The 13832-nt window shown below is 36.1% G+C and overlaps 2 protein-coding genes and 1 non-coding gene across 3 annotated transcripts; 2 read left to right on the forward strand and 1 right to left on the reverse strand.

The window, feature by feature from the left end:
- Nucleotides 1–1974: 1974 nt before the first annotated feature.
- LOC120148248 (neutral ceramidase 1-like) lies at nucleotides 1975–6490 on the forward strand. The gene is made up of 10 exons (XM_039161414.1): nucleotides 1975–2130; nucleotides 2643–3029; nucleotides 3309–3517; nucleotides 3645–3989; nucleotides 4159–4423; nucleotides 4503–4773; nucleotides 4867–4992; nucleotides 5245–5308; nucleotides 5457–5626; nucleotides 5822–6490. The coding sequence occupies exons 2-10, from the start codon at nucleotides 2683–2685 to the stop codon at nucleotides 6368–6370; spliced, it is 2346 nt and encodes a 781-aa protein (XP_039017345.1). The 5' UTR covers nucleotides 1975–2130; nucleotides 2643–2682; the 3' UTR covers nucleotides 6371–6490.
- A 782-nt stretch (nucleotides 6491–7272) lies between these two features.
- LOC120148249 (protein GRAVITROPIC IN THE LIGHT 1-like) lies at nucleotides 7273–10161 on the reverse strand. Its single transcript, XM_039161415.1, has 4 exons — nucleotides 9989–10161; nucleotides 9580–9723; nucleotides 8723–9408; nucleotides 7273–8286 (listed from the first exon to the last, which is right to left on the reverse strand). The coding sequence occupies exons 1-4, from the start codon at nucleotides 10033–10035 to the stop codon at nucleotides 7505–7507; spliced, it is 1659 nt and encodes a 552-aa protein (XP_039017346.1). The 5' UTR covers nucleotides 10036–10161; the 3' UTR covers nucleotides 7273–7504.
- A 2031-nt stretch (nucleotides 10162–12192) lies between these two features.
- Nucleotides 12193–12264, forward strand: TRNAM-CAU. The gene has a single exon. It is a non-coding gene; the product is annotated as a tRNA-Met (tRNA).
- Nucleotides 12265–13832: the final 1568 nt, after the last annotated feature.

Below are 13832 nucleotides of genomic sequence, written 5' to 3' on the forward strand. Positions count from 1 at the left end.
TTCCTTCACGTGAGGGGTAGGTTAGGCTGGCATGTGGTCCCAAAAAGGACAGCTTGGCAAGACATTCACGTGTGGCTTGGATAACATAGCAGCAAAATATAAGTCTTTTTGTCTTTTTCTGAGCCCATAATTATCTCCAAAATATTATAGCATTTCTCCATCTCCATCAGCTTCAGCAGTTCTCCACATCTCCTTTAGCTACGTTCACCTGCACATCATCAGCGAAACGAGACATTTCCCTTCAAGCAATATCAGTTTTGTCATTAAAATGCTACTGTAAAACATAACCACCACATAACTATATGAACCTAAATGCAATGGCATGCCTGAATTATAGCCTTTTTACGGGGTTATCATTCTCTAATGACTCCTCCATATGTTGTGTTTTCGTTTTTATAAAAATATTATTAATGAGTTACCTTAAAATATTTTTTATATTTTTATTATAGTTTAAGTTGATATATTTTATATATGTGTAAATATAGTTTAAATTCTATATTTTTAATTTACAAAATAATGTATATAATGGACATTTTATCTTTTCAAATTCACTTTTTAACAACAATCCTAAACGGTCAAATTTTAAACTGCACTTTTAAACAACACTTTTAAAAGTTATTTTTTACTACACTTTTAAAAGTCACTTTTCAAAAGCCTTGCTAAACTGACCCTAAGTTTATGTTTTCTCTGAATTAAATAAGGGTAAATTACACTTTTACTTTGTAAACTATTAATTTTAGTTCGTTTTAATATCTAAAATTTATTTTTTTTCAAAATCGTATCTAATATTTAGTTTTTTTTAGTACCTCGTTGTTACAAACTTAACGGATGATTTGCATGTGACATATTTTTTTATGAACAAATTTATATCATTATTCACTCATCTATCTTCTCACTCTTATTTTTGTCACTAAAGTTTATTTTTTTTACTTAATTAGTTAATTTTTAAATTAATCCTAATTTAATCACTCTAGTTTTCAAATTTATTTATTTTATTTTTAATTATATATATATAATAATAATAATAATAAATGTCATGTCACAAAAATTAATTATAAAATAAATTAGAGTGATTAAAATAACAGTAATTTGAAAGTTGAATAGTTAAATTTAATTTTTTTAAACTTTAGTACCAAAATAAGAGTAAAAAGATAATTGAGTGATGAATAATGTAACTTACTCATAAAAATATAATGTGGTGAAATTTTTAAAAGTAATTTATTGAAATAAAATAAAAACTAAATGATATGTATGATTTTAAAAAAATTAAATGTTTAAGTATTAAAACTTACTAAAATTAATAATTTAAATACTAAAAAAATCATAATATATCCATTAAATAATACAAATTGATCGGCTATATCACGAAGAACGGCGTAGAATGACTAAAAAAATCCAGATCATATCCAACTTTTTTCCTTATGTTATTAACAAGAAGTCAATGCTAATAATTGGCAGAAAATGGGATTGATAAGCACAAATGGGAACATTTGAATTGTATTTTTAAACAACGTTTTCGGTTTTCCCATTGCTTTATGATGTCTGGAGTGTGAAATCGCATCATCCGCCATTGTCGGTTCGTGTTTTGTTTCGACATGAAAAAAAATTGAAGTTAAGGAATTAATTTACTGCATAATAAAAAAGGCTTAAGGAATCAATGATTCATCAAAGGTTTATTCTGTATAATGTTCATTTTCAATTGGAAAATGAGCATTCTTTTGACTATGTTCCTAAATCTAGCCTAAAATGTCAAATTTCTAGTCTTGAAAAAATGCATTAAACCAAAAAGAGAATTGTTAATCTGATCATCACAAAAAACAACAAAAAGGAATAGACTTTGTTAACTAAATAGATTTTGATCCCCTCAAGCTGTGGAAACGAACAGAAATACATGTAAAATGTCTATAAAATTTTTGCATTTAACCATTTTCACATCCGGAAGCACAGCATCATGTGCAGTAACACCAGCATCATCAATGTATTTATTTCAAAGCAACCATATTAAGTTTCCTTACTCCGTCTCTATTTAAGGATCGTAGCCTTCCCATCACCTCTCCAGATCTTTCTCTCTATACAAAGTTTCAGAATTCAGAATAAGCTGAGAAACATCTTTACTTTCAATCAATAAAGGTACAACTTTTTCCTCCATTTTAACATTGTGGGTATTGTTTGGTCATTTTGAATTTCTCAATTCTTCTGCTGAAAAGTGTTTATCAGTTGCAGTTTTTCAATGGGTGTTCTTCAAAAGTGGGTTTGGGAAGGTTTTAATAGGCAATTGCTTTTAAGATGACTTGGGTAGTTTAGTTGTTTGTGGTTTTGTTTATTGGTTGAGGTAATGATATCATTGTTCAGCAAGTTTTCATCTTTTTTTACGTTGATTTTTGTTATAATAATAAAATGACAACTTTTTGTATTCAATGGAATTGGAAAAGGGGGGGGGGACAAAATCATGGATTTAAGTTGTTTTTCGGATCATGAAAACAATTGGTATTTAGTTTATTCATTTCTGGCGTTTTCAATATAATTAATGAATCTTTTCAATGATTCTTTGAAGCTAAAATGTGTGAGAATTTTTAACTATCTATAACCAGTGCTTGTTTCTCCATGAGGAATGCTTTGACATGCTATTGCCTTTGATGTAGGGGACTGAACTAATTTGCTGCTCGGTATACTCATCAGTTCATGATGGAGTTGCTTACTTCGATTGGCTGTTATTTTTGGAGTCCTTCGAGAATTTTTCGGTTATGGATATTTCTGGTACTTGTGTTCCAATATAGTAAAGCAGTGCTCTCGGATTTTGACTATTTGATTGGACTCGGAAGCTATGACATTACTGGACCAGCAGCCGATGTTAACATGATGGGATACGCTAATGCAGAACAAATTGCCTCAGGGATTCACTTCAGGCTGCGAGCTCGCTCGTTTATTGTGGCAGAGCCACAGGGGAAGAGAGTTGTATTTGTTAATCTCGATGCTTGCATGGCTTCACAATTAGTGACAATTAAAGTGCTCGAGAGATTGAAAGCAAGGTAGTTATTATCACAAATATCTTAAGCGTTAAGATCCTCCTTTTGTTTTAACGTATAAAAGGTTTAATCATCTTTGCATCACGTCACTTGTCATCAAAGAAGCCGAACATAGGCGTAAACCCGCATCTTTCGAAACTTGGATATGGTATTCTTATCTGACATTTTTCTTGTTGCTGTTTCAACTTAGGTAAAGACAGAACCGAAGATACCAAAGCCTTTGAAATAGATTATTGCATACCTGTTAACGGGTTTGTGTTCAACTGTTGTCTATACATGCAGATATGGGGACATATATACTGAACAGAATGTAGCTATCAGTGGTATTCATACGCATGCCGGTCCGGGAGGATATCTCCAATATGTGACATATCTTGTGACATCCTTGGGATTCGTTCGTCAGTCATTCGATGCCCTGGTAGATGGTATCGAAAAGAGTATTATACAAGCTCATGAAAATCTTCGACCCGGATCTATTTTTGTGAACAAGGGTAGGGAACTGGAAATCATTCACTTGCTACATTCTATCCTTATTTTTAGGTGTTATCAAAATAAAATGAAGGGAAAATATTCCTTGATTCATGTTATTTGTTCTCAATGATTCCGGGTTTTGAACAGGAGAACTACTAGATGCTGGTGTAAACCGTAGCCCCAGTGCCTATCTCAATAACCCTGCATCTGAACGAAGCAAATATAACTATGATGTTGATAAAGAAATGACCCTTCTGAAGTTTGTCGACGACCAGTGGGGTCCAGTGGGTAGTTTCAACTGGTTTGCAACTCACGGAACGTCAATGAGTCGTACAAACTCACTGATCAGTGGGGATAACAAAGGTGCCGCAGCAAGATTTATGGAAGACTGGTTTGAGCAAAATGCTACTAAAAGTTTAGACACTAATGAAGTGGGCTCTGATGGATTACCTAGAAGAGTCTCAAACATTATCCCTAACACTCATGATAATCGTAAGTTTTTAGCTTTTATTTCATGCACTATGCAGTGATGTTAAAAATAAATAGAAAGAGCAAATGGAAATCTAGTAGCTGTAGTTGATAGATCCATAATATGCAGTTCGAACTCCTTGATGTGTTGTTTCTATATGCAATATTTCTTTATAATATCATGTTTATGCAGACCAAGAGTTGCTGGAGATTGCTGCGTCATTCCGCTCTTCTCCTGGTAGGCCTGCAACCCGGAATCTGAGTGTTGCTAAACGTGTCAGAGGCACTCTTAGACAGGCTGATAAGCCCAGATTTGTATCTGCATTTTGCCAAACAAATTGCGGTGATGTTAGCCCCAATGTACTCGGAGCATTTTGCACCGACACTGGTCTTCCTTGTGATTTCAATCACAGCACATGTGGTGGAAAGAATGAACTGTGCTACGGACAAGGACCTGGGTACTTCCTCTTCCTGATATGCACTTTTTCTCACATGTACTAGTTTTGTCAGAAGACTAATGTGTGCTTCACTTGGCAGATATCCAGACGAGTTTGAAAGTACCCGTGTTATTGGAGAGAGGCAATTCAGAAAAGCTGTGGATCTGTTTGAGAGAGCATCTGAACAGTTAAAAGGAAAGGTTGACTATCGCCACACTTACCTAGACTTTTCCCAGCTGGAGGTAATGCTTGCGAAAGAGGGAGGAGGTTCCGAGGTGGTTAAAACTTGTCCCGCCGCTATGGGATTCGGCTTTGCTGCAGGAACAACTGATGGACCTGGGGCATTTGATTTTAAGCAAGGAGATGATCAGGTGATTTAAGACTCTGCACTCGCTATATGTGTAGTTTTCCTATACCACGCTTGCCTGCTTTGTGTGCTTAATTTTGTCGATATGCTATATCAGGGAAACCCTTTTTGGAGGCTTGTTCGCAACTTACTTAAAACTCCGGATAAGAAACAAGTTGATTGTCAGCATCCAAAGCCCATTTTGCTAGATACTGGTGAAATGAAGCTACCCTATGATTGGGCGGTAAGTTGCAACTGTATCATAGGAGATGCACTAGTCCGATCGAGTTTTCATAAAGTTGGATTCATTCCAGAATATTAGCTTTAGATGTCCGATTAATCATTTCAATCATTTGAATCTATGGATTCCTTTGATGGCATATGCTTTTCTGTTACCCTAATCGGTCTTATTAATCAGACAGAACTATACTCATGACTCCTTTTCCATTGCTCTTATGTTCACTGATGAAATGTTTGTTTATTCTTCATCTTGCAGCCCTCAATACTTCCAATCCAGATCCTTCGGATAGGGCAGTTAGTAATTCTCAGTGTACCAGGAGGTAGTAGCTTCTATCATTTTTTATCTTCTGTTTTCACTTTGAATCGGATAGCACACTAGCATTTCTAGAGGTCACCTTCTAGCACTAGATTTCTTTGATCACTCGATGCAATAATCGGACCGGTTCTCACCATCTTTGTCTCAATCAGAATTTACGACAATGTCTGGGAGGCGCCTGCGGGATGCCGTGAAGACAGTGCTTACAAGCAGTGGTAATGGACAATTAGGTAGTAACATTCATGTTGTTATAGCAGGCTTGACTAATACATATTCTCAGTATGTTGCTACCTTGGAGGAGTACCAAGTGCAGAGATACGAGGTCAGTGTCTAATAGACGATACTCGAATATAATTACCCGGATGTTGCCGTTTATTGACTGTAAAAGGCATCCAAGTGATAAAAATTGGTTTCACTAGATTTTTATTTGCAGCTTTCCGAATAGTGTTCCATTTTGTTTGGAACTTGTAGTCTACTATTTTTGTCTACTTTATTATCAAGTGTTTTTGTTTCTTAGGGTGCATCTACACTGTATGGTCCGCACACACTCAGTGCATACATTCAGGAGTTCCAGAAGCTTGCAAGCGCTCTCATCAAAGGTCAACCAGTTGAAGTCGGTCCGCAACCTCCGGATCTTCTAAAGAAGCAAATAAGCTTACTTACTCCTGTTGTAATGGACTCAACTCCTGCTGGTATAAATTTTGGGGATGTCATCTCTGATGTTCCGGCTAACTCAACCTTCAAGACAGGCAGCAACGTGACTGTTGTCTTCTGGTCGGCTTGCCCCAGGAATGATCTCTTGACAGAAGGTACATTTACCCTAGTTGAGATGCTCCAAGCAAAGGATACATGGATTCCGTTGTACGATGACGATGACTGGTGCCTTCGCTTTAAGTGGTCGAGACCTTCACAGCTAAGTCCTCAGAGTAGGGCAACAATCGAATGGACAATCCCGTCATCTGCCTCCCCGGGAGTATACAGAATAAGACATTTTGGTGCTTCGAAAGGGCTTTCGGGATCAGTTGGGCATTTCACTGGTTCATCAAGTGCTTTCGTAGTGGCATGAGAAAATAGAAGCAAAAAAGCTATTTATACAATTATGGTATTGCAACATGGAGGCATCTTCAAAGACTAGTTATTTCTATGCTATGTGTAATGAATTGCTTTTAGGTTATAACTTCAAAGTTCAAACATGGTTGATTCTAAAAATGTTACTGTAATGCTCTGCCTCGTAGCTCATTTGATTTCCAGTGCATAAAGAACACAAGAAAATTCCTTCAAATCACATGAAAGAAAATCATAAATCGAATGAATTCTGTATGGGGCAAGCCGAAGTCAAGTAAGACAAAAGGCGCAGTCTCATTCGTTTCATCTTCAACCTTGGTTTGCAGTATATACGAGTAATTAGATTAAATATCCGTTTGATGAAGGGGGTTGGATTTTGGATTACAAATTTAGTTTGTCATAAGATTGAGTCGGGCAAGGAAGAGATAATATAGAAAAGTTCAAATTGCAAACAGACAGTGGAGATGTCTATTTAAGAATGAACAAGTTAAATCGACAAGGCCATGAATTTCCTTGTTTGTTAGTATAACGAAACTTGGTCGAGGGTGGAAGCAATACTTTTGGCCTTCTTCAATCAATGTGCCTGCCTTTGGCACGTTGCTTATGCCATTATTCTTCCATTTTGCTACATCATGATTTCCATTTTTCAAGTTTTTTTTCTTTTAATAAATGCTTTGGGGGAAAATCAGATTATAATTTTGGTCAATCTTCTTGTATAAAGAAGAGAATACCTGCAGTTGCAGAGTAACAAATGGTTTTTATTGACCCTGTCATTCCTTTCCCACGAAACAAAACTGAGGTGATCATCCAGAGTTATAATCATCATCACTTGCAGCTAAATCTCGTGTCCGCTTGGCTTAATAATCTTCTTGAAAGGCAAGAATCCGAAACCGAACAAGCAACTGAGGATATAAACATCCATGGATTAAACCATATTCATAAAGAGCAAAATGTTCAGGTTACATACAGCAGAAAAGCAAGGGACCAAGAATAAATAATCCAAACATCAGCTCAGTCAAATAACTATCCCCAGAAGTTCCTCCCAGTGATGTCAGGGAACAGCAACATCAAGCTTAACTAAATTCCCCTACTGTAAATCCTAAAACCTGATCAAAAGCAGATACAACAAGTTTATTTATGTCCTACCCACCAGGTAAACCCTAGCCTTCACAACAGAACCATTTCCTAGCTTGAACCCGGGGCTAACAGGGAATCCCACGATCTGACCTGCAGGCACTCGCCCACCTGAAATCTTGCACGCGCTTTCCATATAATGTGGATGAAACTCTGCTCCCCGACTAGCTTCAAATTGGCTGGGTGCCGGGTCGAGTGAGAATGCAAGCAAATGAAGCAACCAAATTGCCTTGGCAAGCCCCAGGAACTCCCTGTAAAACTGATTCCTGGGATGATTTCCAGTCATTACTTGGTTGCGCTGCTCCAAGTCTCCGAACAAGGATTCCTCCATCTTGGGATGAACGATGGCAAGGTACTTCTTGGAGCAGAACTTGCCGAAATTGCACGTAGGCAAGATCCCAAGAAGTTCGACCGGGTCCATTGCCTTCATGTCACGGTATTGAGTGAAACACTCCCGATGGTACTGATCGGGATTAAGCAAGGAAGAGAGGCTGCCATCCATGTAGAAAGTCTCGTGGTCGAACCCTTGGAAAATTTTGCGTGAGGCATACGACTCTAGCGCGTACTTGGCATGGTGATTTGCAATGACAGACGGAGTTATCATCGTGGTGGTATAACTGCCGGGAGTGGCGGTTGCAGCTTCAATGGATCGGACAGCTGCTGCAATATCCCAGCGAGCCTCGTGCATGAGGGAAAGGAGGAGAGACGTGAAGGACATTGATGCCTCCTTCACCTGACTCATTGTAGCCTCAAACAGCCCTGCTGTAGGTGCAGCTGCAAGTACTGCCACCAGGGACAAGCAAAAATTTCAAAACCATGGTATTCCAACCCGATTGCGAATCTCAAATATAGTATATGTTCAAGTTCAACGCTAATATAATTAATTTTTCTCAATAATTTCATGAATTTAAAATACGAATGTGAATGTTTACTTAAAAAAAAAAGGAATTTTTAATCATTGATTCAAACCTTCAAAATCCCATAATAACTTTCCAAGAAACCAACGATTTCCGGCTGAACATTAAGAAAGAATACTTTGGTTTGATTATATTTTTCTGATGACGTGGCATAATATCAGTGGTTAGCAACAATATTTCCAACTTTGTTTGAATGTTGTTGTCAAAACCACTTAATTACCAATATAACTCTATAATTCAAGGGAATATAGAAGGAAAAACAGCTTATCAGTGGTCTAAAAATGTAATTTGAAGGGAAGTACCTTGACTGCAGCTGACTTTCCTCTTGGAAAGATTCCGTCCTTTCTTACCGCCACTGGAAAGGCAAGTAACAGTGTTGAGCTTCTCTTTCAGGTTCTCGATCTCCACCTTCTTAACCTTCACTTCTTTCTTCAACTCCTCAACCGCCGCTTCGTACGGCGCCACCACCTCCCTCAGCATAATCATGTGTTCTTTCCCGCCACCACGGGTCCGCCGCCTAAACCTTTCCCTCAACACCCCAAGCTTCCTCAGCTCACCCACCACCACAACATCAGTCGCCCTCATCCTCTCTGGGTCCCACGGAGAATGCGCCTCTTGTAACCTTACGTAAGCCTTCTTCATTTCTACCACCGCCTCGAAAACCTCATCCATTAATATCACCATTTCCTTCGTTTTCTCTCCGTTATCGTAGCAAACCCTCCTTAATCTCCTCGACTTCTCCACGTTCGTCACTCCACTTTCTTTCTCTTCAACCTCGCTCGAATTATTATACTCGTAGTATTCTTCTTCATCGGGGTCCTCCTCAATAACAGCGTGAGCCGTGGCGTCAACACCGCCGGATTCTTGCCTACCGGCGGCTAGCGTGTGCAACAAACAAGAAGATGCAACTCGATGTATCAGATCGGAAAAGTTGGATACCTTGGTCGCCATTTCTCCTTTCTTCTTCGCCTTCACTGCTGACCCCTTTCTGAAACAACCAAAAATCAGATGATTCGAGTCCTTTCAAGCACATCGCAGTTGGAAACTTTCATATAAAATGAGGATGGGCAGGATAAAACGTAACGCCACCTTAGTTGTAGATAACAAAAAACAAACACCAGTAAAAGAGTTCTTTTTAGTGATATAAAAGGAGGCAGACCTGGAAAGGTGAGAATGATCAGATCTTAAAGACAATCTTGACGATGGCTGGTTCTGAAACGGATATCTGTTAAACGTGGCGGAGTACCAAAAGTCAAGGTCTTTGGCTTCAGTTTCCAGGCTATCCCGGTTGCCTTTCTTCTTCCTGCTCCCACAGCGCAAAAATTGAAGCCATTGTTAAGGCTCTTTCACTGTGTACTTGATTCACACGTGCTATTGGTCTAGATTTTATTTACCAAACATGGGGCCAGGCGAGGGAGTGCAGTCGTAGCGAGCAGGGGGAGTAGTGATGAGCAGTTGCAACTACCTTTTTTTTTTAATATAATTGCATGCAGCATGCATGTGAAGTTTGGAAGAAAAATGCATGACAACTAAGTTAAATTAAGGAGAATTTTTTTTTAAAGAATCACCTTGTGAAGTTTGGACGCATGGAACAAAGTAAGCTGCTTGGAAGCATTGTTTCCCTCGAATGCACACACTAAAACTGGAAAATCTATAGGCAAATGCAAAGGTTAAGTAATAGAAAACAAGATATCATGAAAAACAAAGGAGGCTACTGAGGCGAAAGAGAGAGATTCGAATTCGATCGATACATGGGGATATTTTATTTCTTGTAGAAGCTTTGGGTATTTAAAGACTTTGAAAAAGGTTATAGCCTATGGTACTTGAAAAAGGTTAATATAATACATTCGATAATTTATCACAATTAACACAACATAATTTAATTATGAGTTATATCGTTTCAATTTATGAAATATAAAAGTTCGTCGCTTGTTTTAATTTTTCATTATTTAATTATTAAATAAAAATGATAAATTATTCTAATTAAACAATATTATTAAATTTTTAAAAAAATACCAATTCAATAATTTATATTAATAAATTAACAACAATAGCATTTTAAGTTGATGTACGTTTACCGATAATTCGAAAAATGTCTCAGTCTTCGTAAAATAGATAGATAGAATTCATGATTATATTAAATATTATACTTAAAGAATTAACAAAGAAAAGACAGACAGAAAATTGTTGGATTTCATATGAAGCCATTCATGTAACATTTCCTGACAACATACTGTATCGTATTTTGAAATTTTTTGTGGTGTTGTCTCAATCATCGCCTACCTAATTTGGAACATTTCCTGATTGGTGTAAATTCATGCATCAATTACCAATAATAAGTGTGATTTAGTAGATGAGACACTAGATATCTTAAATAAAATCAGTGATTTTAGTTATGACGATTACAAACGATGTAAATTAGATTGAGAGGGTTATCTTTACTTTTGTAGTATTTGATCTAAATTAGTCGATTTATATATTAGATGTCAATTAATATAAAAAAAAGTTCATGCATCAATTATTATACATGTGAAACGAAAAGCTTTCCTTTATCATTGTGTATATACGCACATGAAAAATTATGTTATTGCCTTGCTCTTGTTGGTTTCTTTTATTCCTGCGTTGTGTATGAAACAGTTTATCATTTATTTTATTATTTATTTTAATGAGACATCATTTACTTTAATGCATACGGATATATTTATTCTGTTCCGTTTAATGATTTTATTTTGGAATTTGAACTAATGATGGAAGCATACATTATTATTTTCTTCAAGAAATCAACATCGATTGAGGGAATCCCTGTCAGAAAGAAACAGGACAAAGGGAAAGCAAAAAAACCATTGCTAGCTTTCGTCAAGTTGGTTTGCCTATATATTCTGATCCACGTACCGGCAACTAAAGATATTTATGCATGGTCGGGGCAGATGAGGAGCCAGGTACGTGGCTATATATATATAGCACAAAATTATGATGCTTTTCTAGTTGTCGTCACCATCCGTATATGCACGAAAACCTAGTTTACCTACATGATACCAAGGATGCTTGCTGTGCTGGTTAAAATAATCGATGTGAATTATGGGAGGAAAGCTAGAATGTATATGATTGGACGGAGCGGAAAATGATGCGCATGTACTGACAACATACCCCATTTTGAAAGAAGAAAGGCTGTGTGAATGAATTATTGAAACTTCTCATCAACTTGTCAAATCCCGGGAACTCCATGGATGGGTTGATATTTTTCTCTGGATTATTTGGAGGACTATACTCGGATCAAATATTTGAGGGAGAAACGAAACACAAATAAGAGATGAGATATTAGTGAAAACGAGGATCGTGATAATTGAAGGTAAATCATTATAGTTGTATGATACTAAAGGTGGTGTAATTTGAGAAGATAAGGGCTTTAAGATCATCAAAATCTTACTTGCACAGCCTCATCTGTTCTTGCTTTGAACTATTCCATAGGTTATATATATATATCAGATCACAAGGTTAAAACAATGCCATTCTGAGTGCAACTTAGGGACTTCCGCCAGAACTTGGTCAATATATAAGATGCAATTTTCGAACAATATATTAAAAGAGATGCAATATTCGAACAATATATATATAAAAGATGCAGTATATGTTTGGGAAAGCAGTTAATCAAAGCATAAAGGGAGAGGGAATATGGTCCAAACTCGTAACCTATCATTCCAGAATATTTCAACTTGGACTGAAGACCAAAATATAATTTAACAAAATATTGTTTAGAGTGCACAAATAATTAATCAGAGTGGCGCAGCGGAAGCGTGGTGGGCCCATAACCCACAGGTCCCAGGATCGAAACCTGGCTCTGATATCTTTTTTGCTCAACTTTTTTTTTGAATTTAACGTAGTTCACCTAATTTGGGCTCAGAGTTATTTTATTGTGAGAATAATGGGCCTCTGGTTAATTTTATATTTTATCTATTTCATACTGCCTGTAAACCCTGTTGCGATTATAGCGCTGTCACACGAGTCCGAAATGGGCCAAGTCCTTTGATCCGATAAAATTAGTGCTGACAAAAAATAAAGGATTAGAATTAAATTTTTAATTTTTTTAGATTATTTTTAAAAATTTTAAATCAAAATTTATTTTTTTAATTATATACTTATTTTATTAATGAGTTTTCAAGGTAGTTTTAAACTATTATATTTTAATATTTTAGATATATATTTTCATGAAATTAATTGTATAATTTTCTTTTTGTATCATTGAATCTAAATTCAGCTTCATAAATTCACAAAATCATTTCATTATATCATATTGATTTTCAAAATAAAAAAAAATATTATTTTAATGTAATTTTACGAGAATTGTTTCTAAATAATATGAGGGATTACATGATAATATATATTCAAAAATTTTTAATCAATTCACAACATCCATACACTCTACGGCCACACTGCAAAGATGGGAACTAATTTCATCAGGCATGAAAACTTATAGTTTGGGGAAAACACATTGAAAGAATGTTTCAAACAAACACACATTTCATTAATTAAGAAGAAATTAAAACCTAACAACACACATACGTAAATGGAACATCTTAATTAGTGATTGTTAATACGATGCTATCCCATTATTCTTTTGTTGGGAAACCACGTCAACAAAGGTTACATTTGAACATTAGTGAATTTGTTTCTCTGCTTCTTTTAAGTGATTGAACAAGCTTTTCGAGTTGCTAAATTTATATCCATAAATGTGACAAAAATCATCATAATCTTTTTTTTTTTTTTGTAGTAAAAGAACTAGAAGCTAATAAGCAATCGCTACTGCTTCTATTCGCAGTGTCCCCAATGATATTGCTAACATCCTGTTGTAGTAAGGATTGCATTTTCCTTGGCGATTGTTGTATTATCCGTAGCCCTAGGGGTTGGTGGTTTCCAAATTTAGCAATGAAATCTATAACTTTGTTCGCTTCTCTTGACGTGTGTATAACTTGTATATTCCACTCCTGGTCCAGGAGGATCATAATCCTTTTTCAAACTGATCTCATTCGTGTCGGATGCCATCACAATGAATTTGGAATAGTTTTTCATTAATTAGAAGAAGATTGATAAATGGTGTGAGTCAATGGCACATCCAGAAATATTTTTTAGTGTGGCCACATACATATTAATTATTGAAAATTTTCGTATAGGCGGACATAAATAAAATTTCAGAATGAGTACCAAAAGTAAAATGAATAACTAATATAAAGAAATTCATATTTTAGGGTGGGCACGTACCCACCCGGGCATGCATCCACCAATAGTATGAGTTGTATGTAGTGTTGAGGGTATATATAAGGAAAATTTGAGTCGTACATGCAAAATCAACATGAGTATTATGCAAAATTAGTATGAGCAAGTATCATGCATAATTAATATGAGTAAATATTTGAT

The sequence above is a fragment of the Hibiscus syriacus genome, unplaced genomic scaffold (assembly GCF_006381635.1).
Source record: "Hibiscus syriacus cultivar Baekdansim isolate YM2019G1 unplaced genomic scaffold, ASM638163v2 tig00110956_pilon, whole genome shotgun sequence".
Lineage (NCBI taxonomy): Eukaryota > Viridiplantae > Streptophyta > Magnoliopsida > Malvales > Malvaceae > Hibiscus > Hibiscus syriacus.